At 42.0% G+C, this 12,500-nt stretch overlaps 2 protein-coding genes across 2 annotated transcripts in view; both read right to left on the bottom strand.

The window, feature by feature from the left end:
- The window catches only part of smyd3 (SET and MYND domain containing 3), a gene marked incomplete at its 5' end in the record, with an annotated part of 92,487 nt that extends 91,709 nt beyond the window's left edge, over positions 1-778 (bottom strand). Inside the window, one exon of the mRNA XM_083651222.1 lies at positions 618-778. Coding sequence (XP_083507348.1) covers positions 618-778 — 161 coding nt within the window. The remainder of the gene's footprint in view (positions 1-617) is intronic.
- Positions 779-5,487: 4,709 nt separating this feature from the next.
- The window catches only part of cnsta (consortin, connexin sorting protein a), a gene marked incomplete at its 5' end in the record, with an annotated part of 18,765 nt that continues 11,752 nt past the window's right edge, over positions 5,488-12,500 (bottom strand). Inside the window, 5 exons of the mRNA XM_083650620.1 lie at positions 5,488-6,195; positions 6,485-6,641; positions 9,302-9,463; positions 9,920-10,051; positions 10,172-10,421. Coding sequence (XP_083506746.1) covers positions 5,987-6,195; positions 6,485-6,641; positions 9,302-9,463; positions 9,920-10,051; positions 10,172-10,421 — 910 coding nt within the window. The 3' untranslated portion in view covers positions 5,488-5,986. The remainder of the gene's footprint in view (positions 6,196-6,484; positions 6,642-9,301; positions 9,464-9,919; positions 10,052-10,171; positions 10,422-12,500) is intronic.

The raw sequence follows: 12,500 nt of genomic DNA, 5'->3' as shown, positions 1-12,500 counted from the left end.
GATCCTCCCAATCTGTGCAGTAAGAGGATCATGCTCACATCATGCTCACACATCATGCGTGATCTTGCTCTCTAATACTGTACATTTCCCTTCATGTGGAAATCAACGCTTAAGAAAAGACTGGAACCTAAGAAGTGGATCTGAATCCCAACTTTCTCAATTGTAAATGAATGAATGCAAAACAAATAAATAACTAAATAAATGAATATAGATCCCTTATTTTAGGCATTTTAGAGCTCTGTGTCTGCCTATCTGCATTTTCAACACACACAGATCTGAGACAGTGGAAGAGACATGGTGCCATCTGGCGGCCAGTTGAATAACTTGCACCCATATGTAGCCTACATTTTAAGCAGCAACTAATTGCAACTGAGAGAGATGCGAGCTACTAGAAAGAAAGAAAGAAAGAAAGAGAGAGAGAGAGAGAGAGAGAGAGAGAGAGAGAGAGAGAGAGAGAGAGAGAGAGATATGTAGTTGGCTAGATGCCGCTTTTTGCCTGGTAAGGTCGGGTAAGGTATGCAGAATAAATACATTAGCAGCAGCTTAGCACGTCGTAGCGTTAGCTAATTGTGTTGTTTTGACAGCTTGTCTGAAGGATGCTAGGCTGGCTGTCTTACCGTGTGAAGCATTGGTGGCAGACTTCTCTGGCCAGTTTATGGGAAACACAGCAGGCCAGCGGCTCGGCACGGTACACCAGCTCTCCTCTCCTGATCCTGGCTGTCGCCCGTAGTCCGTTTCCTTTCCCCGGACTGCGAAAACGCTCCAGTTTCGGTGCCATAGTTGATTTTCCCTCCACGCACGTGAACCAAACAGTGTTGACATCCGCATTGGACGTTTCAGTTGCGTCATGACGTCATAGTCGAATCCTGCGACAAGACCCGCCCACAACAAAATAACCAGTGATGCACTTTTCCAAAGTTCTAGGTTTTATGCTGAGAAAAATACAGTTTGCCATGTGTGTAAATTTGTATTATTTATTATATAATAATATATATAATAATATATTATATTATTTATATAAGTTACTATCAGCTGTGCTATTGCTATTAGTGTGTAGTATGGCATACCATGTGTAACTCACCCATAGATGTTTGAACTCTTAATCCATCCATACACTTAGCTACACATGCTGGTTTCATGACCCAGTTGAGGAATATAGTAGGGCAGTTAAGCATAACTTAACAATTGTGTGTTTTGTGATAAAAGCGTATAATTTGGTGCACTTACAGCCAAAGGCATTCCAAAATTAATTGGATATTGGGGTATCAGGAATTTTGAAACAAAAATTGACACTTTTTTGCAGCCACAGACTGGCAGCCTATGTGGTAGGCTACCTGCATAGACTAATCTGATATGATGATCTTGGTGTCAACTCATACATTTCTTATGAGGACTTCAAAGAACTTTGGAACTTCAGAATTGCTCAGAAGCTTCCTTCTCTGGGCAATTCTTTTGTTTCAAAATTCATGATGCGGCAATATCCAATTATTTTTGGAATGCTGTTGGCTATAAGTGTACCAAATTATATGCTTTTATCACAAAATGCATATAAAGGATTCAACTTCTGGACTTTTTTTGATAGCGAAATGTGACAGGCAGGTACTGTATATTGTGGATGGAGTTTGCAGGATCCTCAGAAAGGAGCATTATGAACATTAGCACTGACATTAGCATGTAGGCTAAGTAAATCCATACTCTTTCCAATACAACACACCTACAGTATATACTATATAGTATATACACCTATATAGGATAATCCCCAACCCAATCAGAATCAAGTATCTTGTGCATTTGACACAAAGTGGGTTTGTTGTTGCAGAAAGCAGTTGTGAGAGGAAAAATGTGACAATTAGTGGTTGAGATATGTGCTCGATTGTTTAGTTAGTTAGCTGGCATCATGACAAGAGGGCCGAGCAAACTTTACAGTTGACTTTGTTAAATGTGTCAAATGTCAATGTAGTTGTTTTCTATGGGTGTGTTCAAGCCCAACTGCCCAAGAATCACAAATTACCTTTCTAGCACAGTGGTTCTGAAAGAGGTGTCCGACCCCCAGGGGTCCTTGTGGGGGTTCCAGTGGGTCGCCAGCAAAAAAGTGGAATCATTTATTCTTATTCTTACTCAAAGTCTTGAGGTACTGTTGGGATAGTATTGCTAGCCTTTCAATCTCATTTTTAAATGCTTTGTAAGGCATATAGTCCTCATTTTAGATGAGTTCACACAGAATACTTAACTAACACCTAAATGCTTTCTAACTACATGAATTAATCAGGAACTGTAGCATTAATAAGTGTTCATAAAACGATATAAATCTACTCGCCAACCATATAGAGGTCCCAGAACAGACTGGAGGCTCACAAGCAGACATATGGTAACAAACTTTCTTTTCTTTTTGCGGGTTTAACAACAGACATGTCAACAGGGACGAGTGGCTCTCAACAAAAGAATGAACTCATCTATCCATTATAACCTTTTAAGAACAACGTGAACATAAACCATGGATACATAAACAACCTATGATGTCGCTGTTTATAGTGGTACAAAGTGATAAAAAAAAAATCATTCATTTCAAATGTTAACCAATGGAGGAAAATAAATGAAAATAACATCAGATGATGATCATGACAATACTAAGTGCTGATTCATTATAGAACACATTCATTTCTCCTTCAAATGATCTCTCAAATTAAAGGAAGGAAAACAGATGAAAATTTGACAAAGATGGTGGTGGTGGTGGTGGTGATGACGATGATGATGATAGTTCAATGTAACAATTCACAGTAGAACAAATTAACAAATTTGAAATCATCTTCTGGAACTAATCAGGGAAAATTAATTAAACAATCCATGATGACGACTAAGATGATGGTGGTCAGAAAACTTAATTCCCAAAGGAATGAATCAATTCCCTTTCAGATCACTTTAAGAACGACAATATGACAGATTAATAGTTCAACATCCAATGACGATGACAACCATAAGCAATCCAAAACAAAAACAGCAGACAAATACAATTCAAGATGCACCTATTTTTTCCCCTTTTAAACCACTTATACTCAACACCCCTATTAATATAACATAAATAATTACTATCATCTAATATCGTGAGAGATTTTCTGAGTGATCGTCATCTGAACCAGCCAGAAGACATGTGCAAATAAAAACAAGAAAGTCCTGGGAAAACCTTGCATCTTCAGCCAGTTTTCACCTTTTTGAGAGTGAGAAACCACAAGTGACAGATATTGTCTTATTGTATAATTTTCAGAATGCATAGATCAGAGACTTGAAGATGAGAGATGTTGACCTTTTTCAGATGCTGAAAAAGTTGACCTTCTGGAGATACCGCTGTGTGGTTTTTCCAGTGCACTTTTCGTTTATGGCATGGAGTTAGACAAAAAATAATAATTAGCAGGACACAAAAACCGGCATTATATTCAAGACACATCAAAAATAAAACAACACAACTTAAAAAAAAAAAAAAAAAGCCAATAAGACGATAGAAAAATCTGTTTTAAACCAATCAAAAGTAGGTAAAGCACTGGGGCTAAGAATGATAAACAGTTTGGTTTCATGGACAAAGATGAGTCCTCATTCCAGACCAAAATGCTTTTCAAATGGACACTTTATAGCCTACCTAGATCGTTTTCAACCCACGACTCAAATTTGGGAAATTCAGTGGAGATAAGCAGGTTAAAGGCCTTATAAAAAAAAAAGTGAATGTTGTTTGAATGAAACAATGTTTGTTTGAATGTTTAGACTCCCTCGGAATGGTCAAGTCTTAGCAAAATCATTTTGGGTTCTGAATGAATTGTTTTGAAAAGGGTCACAAGAGAAAATGTCTGAAAAATTGGTTATAGGACTTATAGACTTATCTGTGACACCGACTCCATGACCGTCACACAGTGAGAATGGTGCCCAGACTGACCAACAGAAGACACTCAGACCTGGACTGACACAAAGCTTCAAATTCCAATAACCTGTCCTTATAGTAAATTCTTACATAATTTGTAGTAAATTATGGACTATTATTGATCGATTGTACAATTCTCATTCATTGATTCCTATTTGGAAAATTCAAATATTTAGTTACTATAAAGACACGTATGTCCCCAATATGTTAAATACAAACTCCTCTAGTTCTCCTTTCTCATCAAATAATTTAAATCGTGTGTTAAGTCTCAAGCTGACAGAACAATGCTTATAATAGAAATATTACAAAATCTCACAAAACAGAATGCATAATCACTGTCGTACCAATCTTATGTGCAAGACGTTAAACATTCTTTGACAATATATACAGAGGTGCAATGTGTCCCTGTCCGTGTTGCATATATCTCACTGATACACACAGCAGTGCTAAATCCAGCTAGGCTCAACGAGACCCATAGACAGACAGAGTGTTTGACTTTGTAGTTCCCAGTGGCAGCAATGTTAGCTCGACAACCCATGGCCAATGCATGACTGGTAGTTATAGAGAAGGGGCAGCAACAGGGCACTCATGTCAAATGTGTACAGGGGGGAAAAGTTGTTACATCAAAAAACATACTAAAACAGCTGATATAGAGATTTTCAGCAGCTGTCCACCATAATAGCAATGCGGAACATGACAGCATAGCATCAGCATGGTGATGATACAAGATCAAGTTGTTCACAATTTAAAAAAAAATCCCTGTGGTACAAACGTCACATGACACTGCAAATTTTGCAACTGTCAATTGCAAAATAACCCACCCCATGTTTTTCTGCCACTCTATAAATGGCCACACAGATAACCCAAAGCCAAGTCAAACACAAAACCCCCCAAAACTTCATTCGTTAATCAATTAAGAGGATTTAAGACATGATTAAGACGTGATGATTTCATTCCGAGTGGCACGACGCCACAGAAAGGATTTGTTCATTCCAAAATTTCAGTTAGGATTAAAAAATGTCAACGATAAAAATGCAACACGAGCGGTTGCAGCAGTCTTTAAAATGACCACTGGGCTACTTTCCATTTGTGCGGTGTGTGTGTGTGTGTGTGTGTGTGTGTGGAGTCTCCATGAGAACAACTCTGTGGAATCCACTTAATTAAATAACTATATACATCATATATAATTTGAGAGCTCTGTGGGCTGCAGTTTGTTGGTTTGCTGACTGGGCAGCTGACAACTCTTAATTGGTCAGTTATGTCCTTTAGTGACAGCGTAGAGGCTTGGGGTCCAGCAGGGCCACGGGCCAGTGACAGCCATCATGGTCGAGTCGAAATCAGCCAGTGACCTTGGAAACGGAAATACTTTCATTGGCTGCGAGTGTGTGTGTGCGCGCGGAGTCAGCGCTCAGCTACAGTATGTTTATGGGACATTAAAACATCATGACAATTTATAAGCCTAGATATGTCTCGTGGTGGTCAGTGGTTGGGTTGGGCGCAGGTCAATTCCACTCCACTCCACAAGAGTCTGTATGAGCCAGTGTTCGGTAGAGTGCTATCCACCACTGTAGCAGGTCCATTACAGCTGATTTTCTCTCACACAATAACCGGTATTGTGCTGTTCCTCTTCCTTTGTTCTCCTCCTCTCTCTTCACTTCTACATATCAATATTGGAGCAGGAGATCTGAGGGACGCATGGACCAACGCCTGACTTTTAGTTTCAACTAGCCCAGGAACAGTAATAAAAGAGTTCAAAAATGATGAAAGACTTACAAATGCAAAGGAAATAATCTTACAGCCAATTAAGTAGCTCTGCTTTAGTGGCTGGAATTGTATTTTGCTGCCAGGTACCATTAGCTCAGAGAAGGTTCTACCAGGAAGCAGCAGGAACTTTGGGGGATCAGCAGTAGCATTTCAGTGGCAGAAGTCTTCCAGATGAACAGCCGGGCCGTCGGCTCGGGCGACATCGAAACAAATCCTCCTGGCGTCAGCGCTACGACCGCGGCCTGAACCAGTGCTGTATCTGAGCTATCCCGCTACGACCGCGGCCTGAACCAGTGCTGTATCTGAGCTATCCCGCTACGACCGCGGGCTGAACCAGTGCTGTATCTGAGCTATCCCGCGCTGCATCTGCGTGATGTAGAAGTCGGCGTTTCGAGAGAAGTCCTGACACACCGAGGAGTGGGTGTCGCCCAGAGCGCAGTAAAGGGCGGTGCCTCCCACGCTGATCACCACGGTGACGAGACAAAGCAGGAAGAGGAGCAGGCAGGAGTCCCCACCCCCGACATCTAGAGAGACGGAGGGAGAGAGAGAGAAAGGGAGAGAACATGACAAACCAGACCAGACCAGTAGATTGCAATTATTGAATGGAAGTAGCTAGACTTCTTTGACTACTTCAGCAATGTTGCACATAATAGGTCTGTGTGGCTGTTGTGTAGATTATCATCATATCATTTTGTCATCTCAAAATTAACATCATCAGTGTAACCTTTAGGCCACTAGAGGGGGAATATTCACTGATGCCGTCTTTTTGATTGAGAGATATCCTATCTCTTTGAAACATGTGGGCACACACACCATGCTCATAGCCATCGTCAGGGACTTTGAAGCGGACGCGTCTCTTGGCAGGAGGGTTGTCGGCTTGGAGCTCTGGCCTGCTCTCAGACACACAAACATTTTCTACACGCACAGTCCGTTTCTTCAGTATGGAGACCAGGCCAGAGGCAGGAGACATCTGGATGTTAGGAAGCACACGCACGCACGCACACACACCCACACACACACACACACACACACGCACACACGCACACACACACACACACACACACACACACACACACACACACACACACACACACACACACACACACACAAAACACAGATTTCACAGTAGCTCAGCTTGACGTCCATAGAGCAGTGAATACAATCTATTCACCTTTACATACAAAGCTGACAATGCATAATGACAAATACGACCATACCAATCCCCCCTCTCTCACACCCAGATCCTACTATATGTTGTCCACAGCATTTAAAAGACTTTATGTCCTGCAGGGGTCACTATATCACTAGCACACAGAGTTCAGTGCTGCTGAACTCTGTACCACACTATCAATGCTCCCTCCAACATAATATTGACTCTCATTCAATGCCTAGGCAATCACTCACCAAGCTGAACGACATTAAGTACCATTATAATAATAATAGCATCAAAATAAAACGATAGCAACATGAATATAGAGGCAAAGTGACCGCCTATTTCCTGCTTCAGCACTGTACCAGAGATTTTCATCTGCCATTTATTTTCCCATAGACATTTCGTAAAATGCTTATAAAAAATAGTTTTACTTGGTCAAACCAAACGGTTCAGATATATTTAGAAACAGGAGAAACCGCATAACATTTAACTCGGACCAAAACATTGGGTCGACAAGTCAACAACACCTCAAATCACTTTTTGGTAGAGAATGAGCAAGAAAAGGAGAAGAAAAGGAAAAAGAGGGTAGGGTAGATGAGAGAAGACGAGAAAGATGACTTCACTGGTCATTTCATCTTAAAGTCCTATCATGTGCATGCAGCGCCCCCTAGACGACATACACATACACTACACATATCTTTCATGAGACAGGTCACAACCATCGACCTATATAAAGAGTTCATGATGTCATAATCCAGTTAACATTGGTTCTCACAAGTTCTCTTTGATCTATCAAAGAACAGTTTATATCATGAGCTAAATGCTATGAGTGCTACGGACATTCATTCCATTTTACTTGATAGAATTTAATGTAAATTTACAAGAAAAATCTGACAGTGTTTCATCTACATTCAATCAGGTGTCAATCTTCCAAAAAAAAAAAAAATTCACTTCTGCACCTTCACTAGATCCAGAACAGGAACCAAAACCCAATTTATGCCCAAGTTCAAAGTACCACTGCTACAACATGTTATAAAATATCTCTCTCTGCACTAGATTCTGTATTTGGTCAACGCAGGCCACTCCCTTGGCTACCATTTACTGTCTCTGTTTCTTTCTGCCTCTGCTCTATGTATCTGCTTCTCTCTCTCTCTCCCTCCCTCCCTCTCATATGCTCTCTCTCTCTCTCTCTCTCTCTCTCTCTCTCTCTCTCTCTCTCTCTCTCTCTCTCTCTCTCTCTCTCTCCTCTCAGAGAGATAACTCTGACAATAGGCAGTACCCAGAGCTTGAAGTTATAGCCAAGTCAGTCATAAATAATAACTGCAAGGTCTAAAACTCGTATAGCCTGACACCAAAGTGAAATAAATGTACCGTAAAACTTCAAATAAACACCCGGGCGTTTATTTGAAGTTTTACTTAAATAATAGTAATAACAACACTGTAAGGAGATGATACATTTTGCAATACACAGCATGGCAGTATATTCTTCTCTGCAGTTCTCCTCCGATTCTCTCTTTTGAGATGAGTTCAATGTCAAATTGGCTTCCATATATCCACAAAACAAACTCAAAGTCTGGGTTTCAAGATAATAGCTACGTAATGCCATCATCCCTGTTGCTGCCCAGTATCAGCTCAGGGCCCCATGGGCCTTGATAGAGAGGCACAGATGGGCATAAACCTTAAAATAGTCATCCAATTGCTAATTAAGGCTTAATGTTTAACAGTGAATGCATTTTTGGTTATAGAGTTTTCAGAATACTCAAAAACAGTGCAAAGGTTATTTAGTCAGTCAGGATGAAAGTAAGGGGAAAAAACATCATATGCAGATGGACACACGCAGCTCTGCACATATTCATTATGGACTCACACATATGCTAACGCAGGGGTTCCCAACCTTTTTTGGTTTGTGACCCCACTTTGACATCACAAAAATCTAGGGACCCCAGAGATTCAAATTTCGGTACATCGGTAATATCATCAGTGACATCATCAACGATGTCACACAATTCCGACATGAATCTCAGAATTCTGACTTTAATCTCAGAATTCTGAATTTGTTTCTCAAAATTCTGATGTTAAACTCAATTCTGACTTTAATCTCAGAAGTCTTCTGACTTTTTTCTCCGTTTTCCCCCGCCCAGAATTCTGACATTAAACTCAGAATTCTAACTTTATTTTCAGAATTCTGACATTATTCTCAGAACCCTGATTCCAATCCTCTTCGATGGTCTTAAATTGTGTGTGGTGTAAAAAAATATATATATAAAATAAATAAATAAATCAGCTGACCCCATTTGAATTCCAGGCTTGGGGTCGCGACCCCAAGGTTGGGAATCACTGTGTTAATACATATTTCCATAAGTAAACACACTATACACACCAAACAAATTCAAATCCAAATCCCCCTCCCTTCCTCACACACACCTACTGTACAGTGATGAGTTTAGCCCCACACAGTAACACAAGCATGTACACACCTCCTGTACAGTGATGAGTTTAGCCAGGTCGTCCAGTGAGGCAGCTCCTCTGATGTCAACTCTCTCTACTCCATACTCCTCCTCTTCCTCCTCCTCTTGCTGCTCTAGATGAGTCTCCTGAGGCAGGTGGGCTCCCTGATGCAGTCGGCTTTCTACACTCTCCTGCAGACGTAATGGAAATGACATACCATTACACAGTCATACACTCCACCCTATTGCAGCTTGATATAGCACAATAGTGATTTAACCTGTTCCCAGTTCATGAAAGCTTGAACATTGACTCTTCTAAACAGCCGGTGATGGCTATGTCATTTCCTGGAATGAACTTTCCCTCAACAGAAAATCCAAGGAAGAAGACGTCACATGACACTGTCTGACAACTGATCAGTGCAAAAAACACCACAGCAAGCCAAGGACTGCATATCACCACCCTTCCCAAGGAAAACCAAACAACAAGCAAACTCACAGACCACAACTTTAAATAGTTTAATGTAAAATATGGATTTTCTACATTTCTTTTCATTTGTTTTACTTCAAACTTTCAAGGCAGTTAAATGTAGTAGCCAATATACATGGGACCAATTTGAAAGGATATTTACTAAAGTCTGATCTCTCTACCTGGATTTCCGGGCGAAGCTGGGTCTCCTCATGCTGCTCCTCAACTAGGGCCCCCCGGTGCTGGTGGTCCTCCCAGTGTAGCTGCTGTACCTCCACCTCTGCCTCACTGAGCAGTATCTCCTCTGGGAGAGCCTTCAGACAATCAGGAGAGTCTCTCTTCTCCTGCTTCTCCTCCTCTCCTTCTTCTCCCTCCTCCATCTGCAGAGCCTCTGCTGCCTCCTCCACCTCCCTCCGCTCTTCTTCCTGTATTACCTCCTCTTCCTGTGTCGGCTCTCCTCGCTGCAGCTCTGCGGGTTTGGATCGCTCCAATTCTCCAGTAGCAGGGGGGTGTCGTCCAGTCCCCCCTACTGTGCCGATGTGTTCTACTCCTCCTTCCGCCTTGCCTCCATCTCTTTCACTGCTCTCCTCGTCAGTCAACGGGCTTCCGTGGAAACCGCCCCTCCCCTCCAGTTCCCTGCCTGGGTCTGCCCTGCACTTAACGGAGTTCTCCGGGGAGTCGAGGCTGTCCGTCAAAATCGTGGAGGATGCGATTGGTTGACTGTTCGGAGAGAGGGAGGAGTCTGCGGCTCTCTGCTCCATCCCTCCTTCAGCCTGATGGCCTACAGAGAGAGAGAGAGAGAGAGAGAGAGAGAGAGAGAGTAGAGAAAGAGGCAGGGAGAGGGGGAGGTAGGGGTGGAGATGGAGAGAAACAGAGAGCGGAAGAGAGGAAGAGAGGGATTATAATAAAAGGCAGACAGAGGGAAGGTGAAGAGCGATGAGAGCTGGTGAATAAGGAAGACCGTCTATAAGGGAAGAAAGCTCCTGGCATCTGCTGGGCGCAGTTTGTTGCAAAGCACAAGCATGAATCCCTCACAGGATGTCAAATTAACTCAACAGGAAATACCCGCTGGACAGAAACGACACTGTCTCCTTAACCTTGTCGTCCATCACAGCACGACCAGTGTGTGTCTGAGCTGCCAGCGCTGTCAACACAACACAATGTCCTGTCTCTACTCCTCAACAGTAAGGTACACCAAAGATGCTGTGTGTGTGTGTGTGTGTGTGTGTGTGTGTGTGTGTGTGTGTGTGTGTGTGTGTGTGTGTGTGTGTGTGTGTCGTGCGTGCGTGCGTGCGTGCGTGCGTGCGTGCGTGAGTGTGTGTGTGTGTGTGTGTGTGTGTGTGTGTGTAACTCACACCTTAGGCCTCTAGTGCTCCCCTATGGTTCATCAATTAGCCAAAACCCAAAGCTGGGGACCTCGGCAAAACATAAGATTCTGCTGTGACATCATCCCAATGCTTTATATTCCCTCTTTTACAGCAAGCGTTATTCTCCCCATTCCGAAAAATGATCCCAAATTACCGTTTTAACTACCTTATTACTTACCTTATTAACTGTAAACTAAACTGTACTCCTCATTGTTAAATTGTAGACTTACTGACCATCTTGAGAGGACAGGTGCACTTGTGGATGAGCAAAACGGTTTTAGAAAAACTAGAGACTGTATTGATCATATTCATGCAGTCGCCTCTGTTGTACGTGCAAGAAATAAGGAAAAAATGTCTACTTATGCTTGTTTTATTGACTTCCAGAAGGCGTTTGATTGGATAAATAGAGATCTTCTTCAATATAGGCTGTTAAACGCGCCGGTGGTCAATGGGAAATTCTACTACGCCATTACGTCTCTTTATCAAGCACCTGTAGCTCGTGTCCAGGTTAACGCATATTCCCCGGGATGGACCAAGACAACAATTTGGCGTGAGACAAGGAGACGTCATGTCCCCAACTTAGCTCTTCAAATGAAGACATCCAACAAGGGAATGAAAGTTGATGAGCAGACTGTGAGCATTTACAGCAGATCTGAAATGTTGAGTGAAACAAACTCTCTCTCTTCTCTCTCTCTTACACACACTCACTCACCTGAGGGACATGAAGACAGTGTGCCACCAAGTATCTCCTCTTCTTCCAAGGTAGAAGGACTCAGAAAGTCAAGAGATGAACACTGTAGACACACACACACACATATACAATATGGTACAAGTATTAGGCCAGAAGCCGAAAGGTCTTTCTTTTTGACTCATCTATAACTTAATAAGCAGAAGACCAAATATGGGAAGAGAAAACTGGCTGTGAGCTGTTGATTTTGATTGGGTTTCCATATTAAACTTAACCTTGCAAGACAGCTGGATTCACACCAGATCATGAGATCCCCAGGCAGCGTCAGATTATATTAAACCATGTTAAAAACAAAATTACCTTAATAAACAAGTGTCCCAATACTTCGATTAGAGAGTAGAGACTGTATAGGGTAGAATATAAATGTCATTTAGCGAGCTTAGTTTGAATTTGCTGCTGTTGGGTTTATGTGCATTGTAAGCCTGGATTAAATTCAAACTCAAACAGGGTGTTTACATTATGCTCATTAGGATATGCACGATGGACGATGGCATCGACCATCTCTATCAGTTCAGAGAAGCGGTAGAGCAGGGAGGAGGAGGAGAGGATAAGCGGAAGTCCGTTGTGTTGTTGTGAAAATGTTGAGACAAAGAAGAAACTTCTACACGTTCTTTCCTGTTTTCAACCCAATGTGAGTAATGTCAACGA

This window comes from Poromitra crassiceps (assembly GCF_964638095.1).
Source record: "Poromitra crassiceps genome assembly, chromosome: 14".
Classification (NCBI taxonomy): Eukaryota; Metazoa; Chordata; class Actinopteri; order Beryciformes; family Melamphaidae; genus Poromitra; species Poromitra crassiceps.
This window is presented reverse-complemented; position numbering and strand designations above follow the sequence as displayed.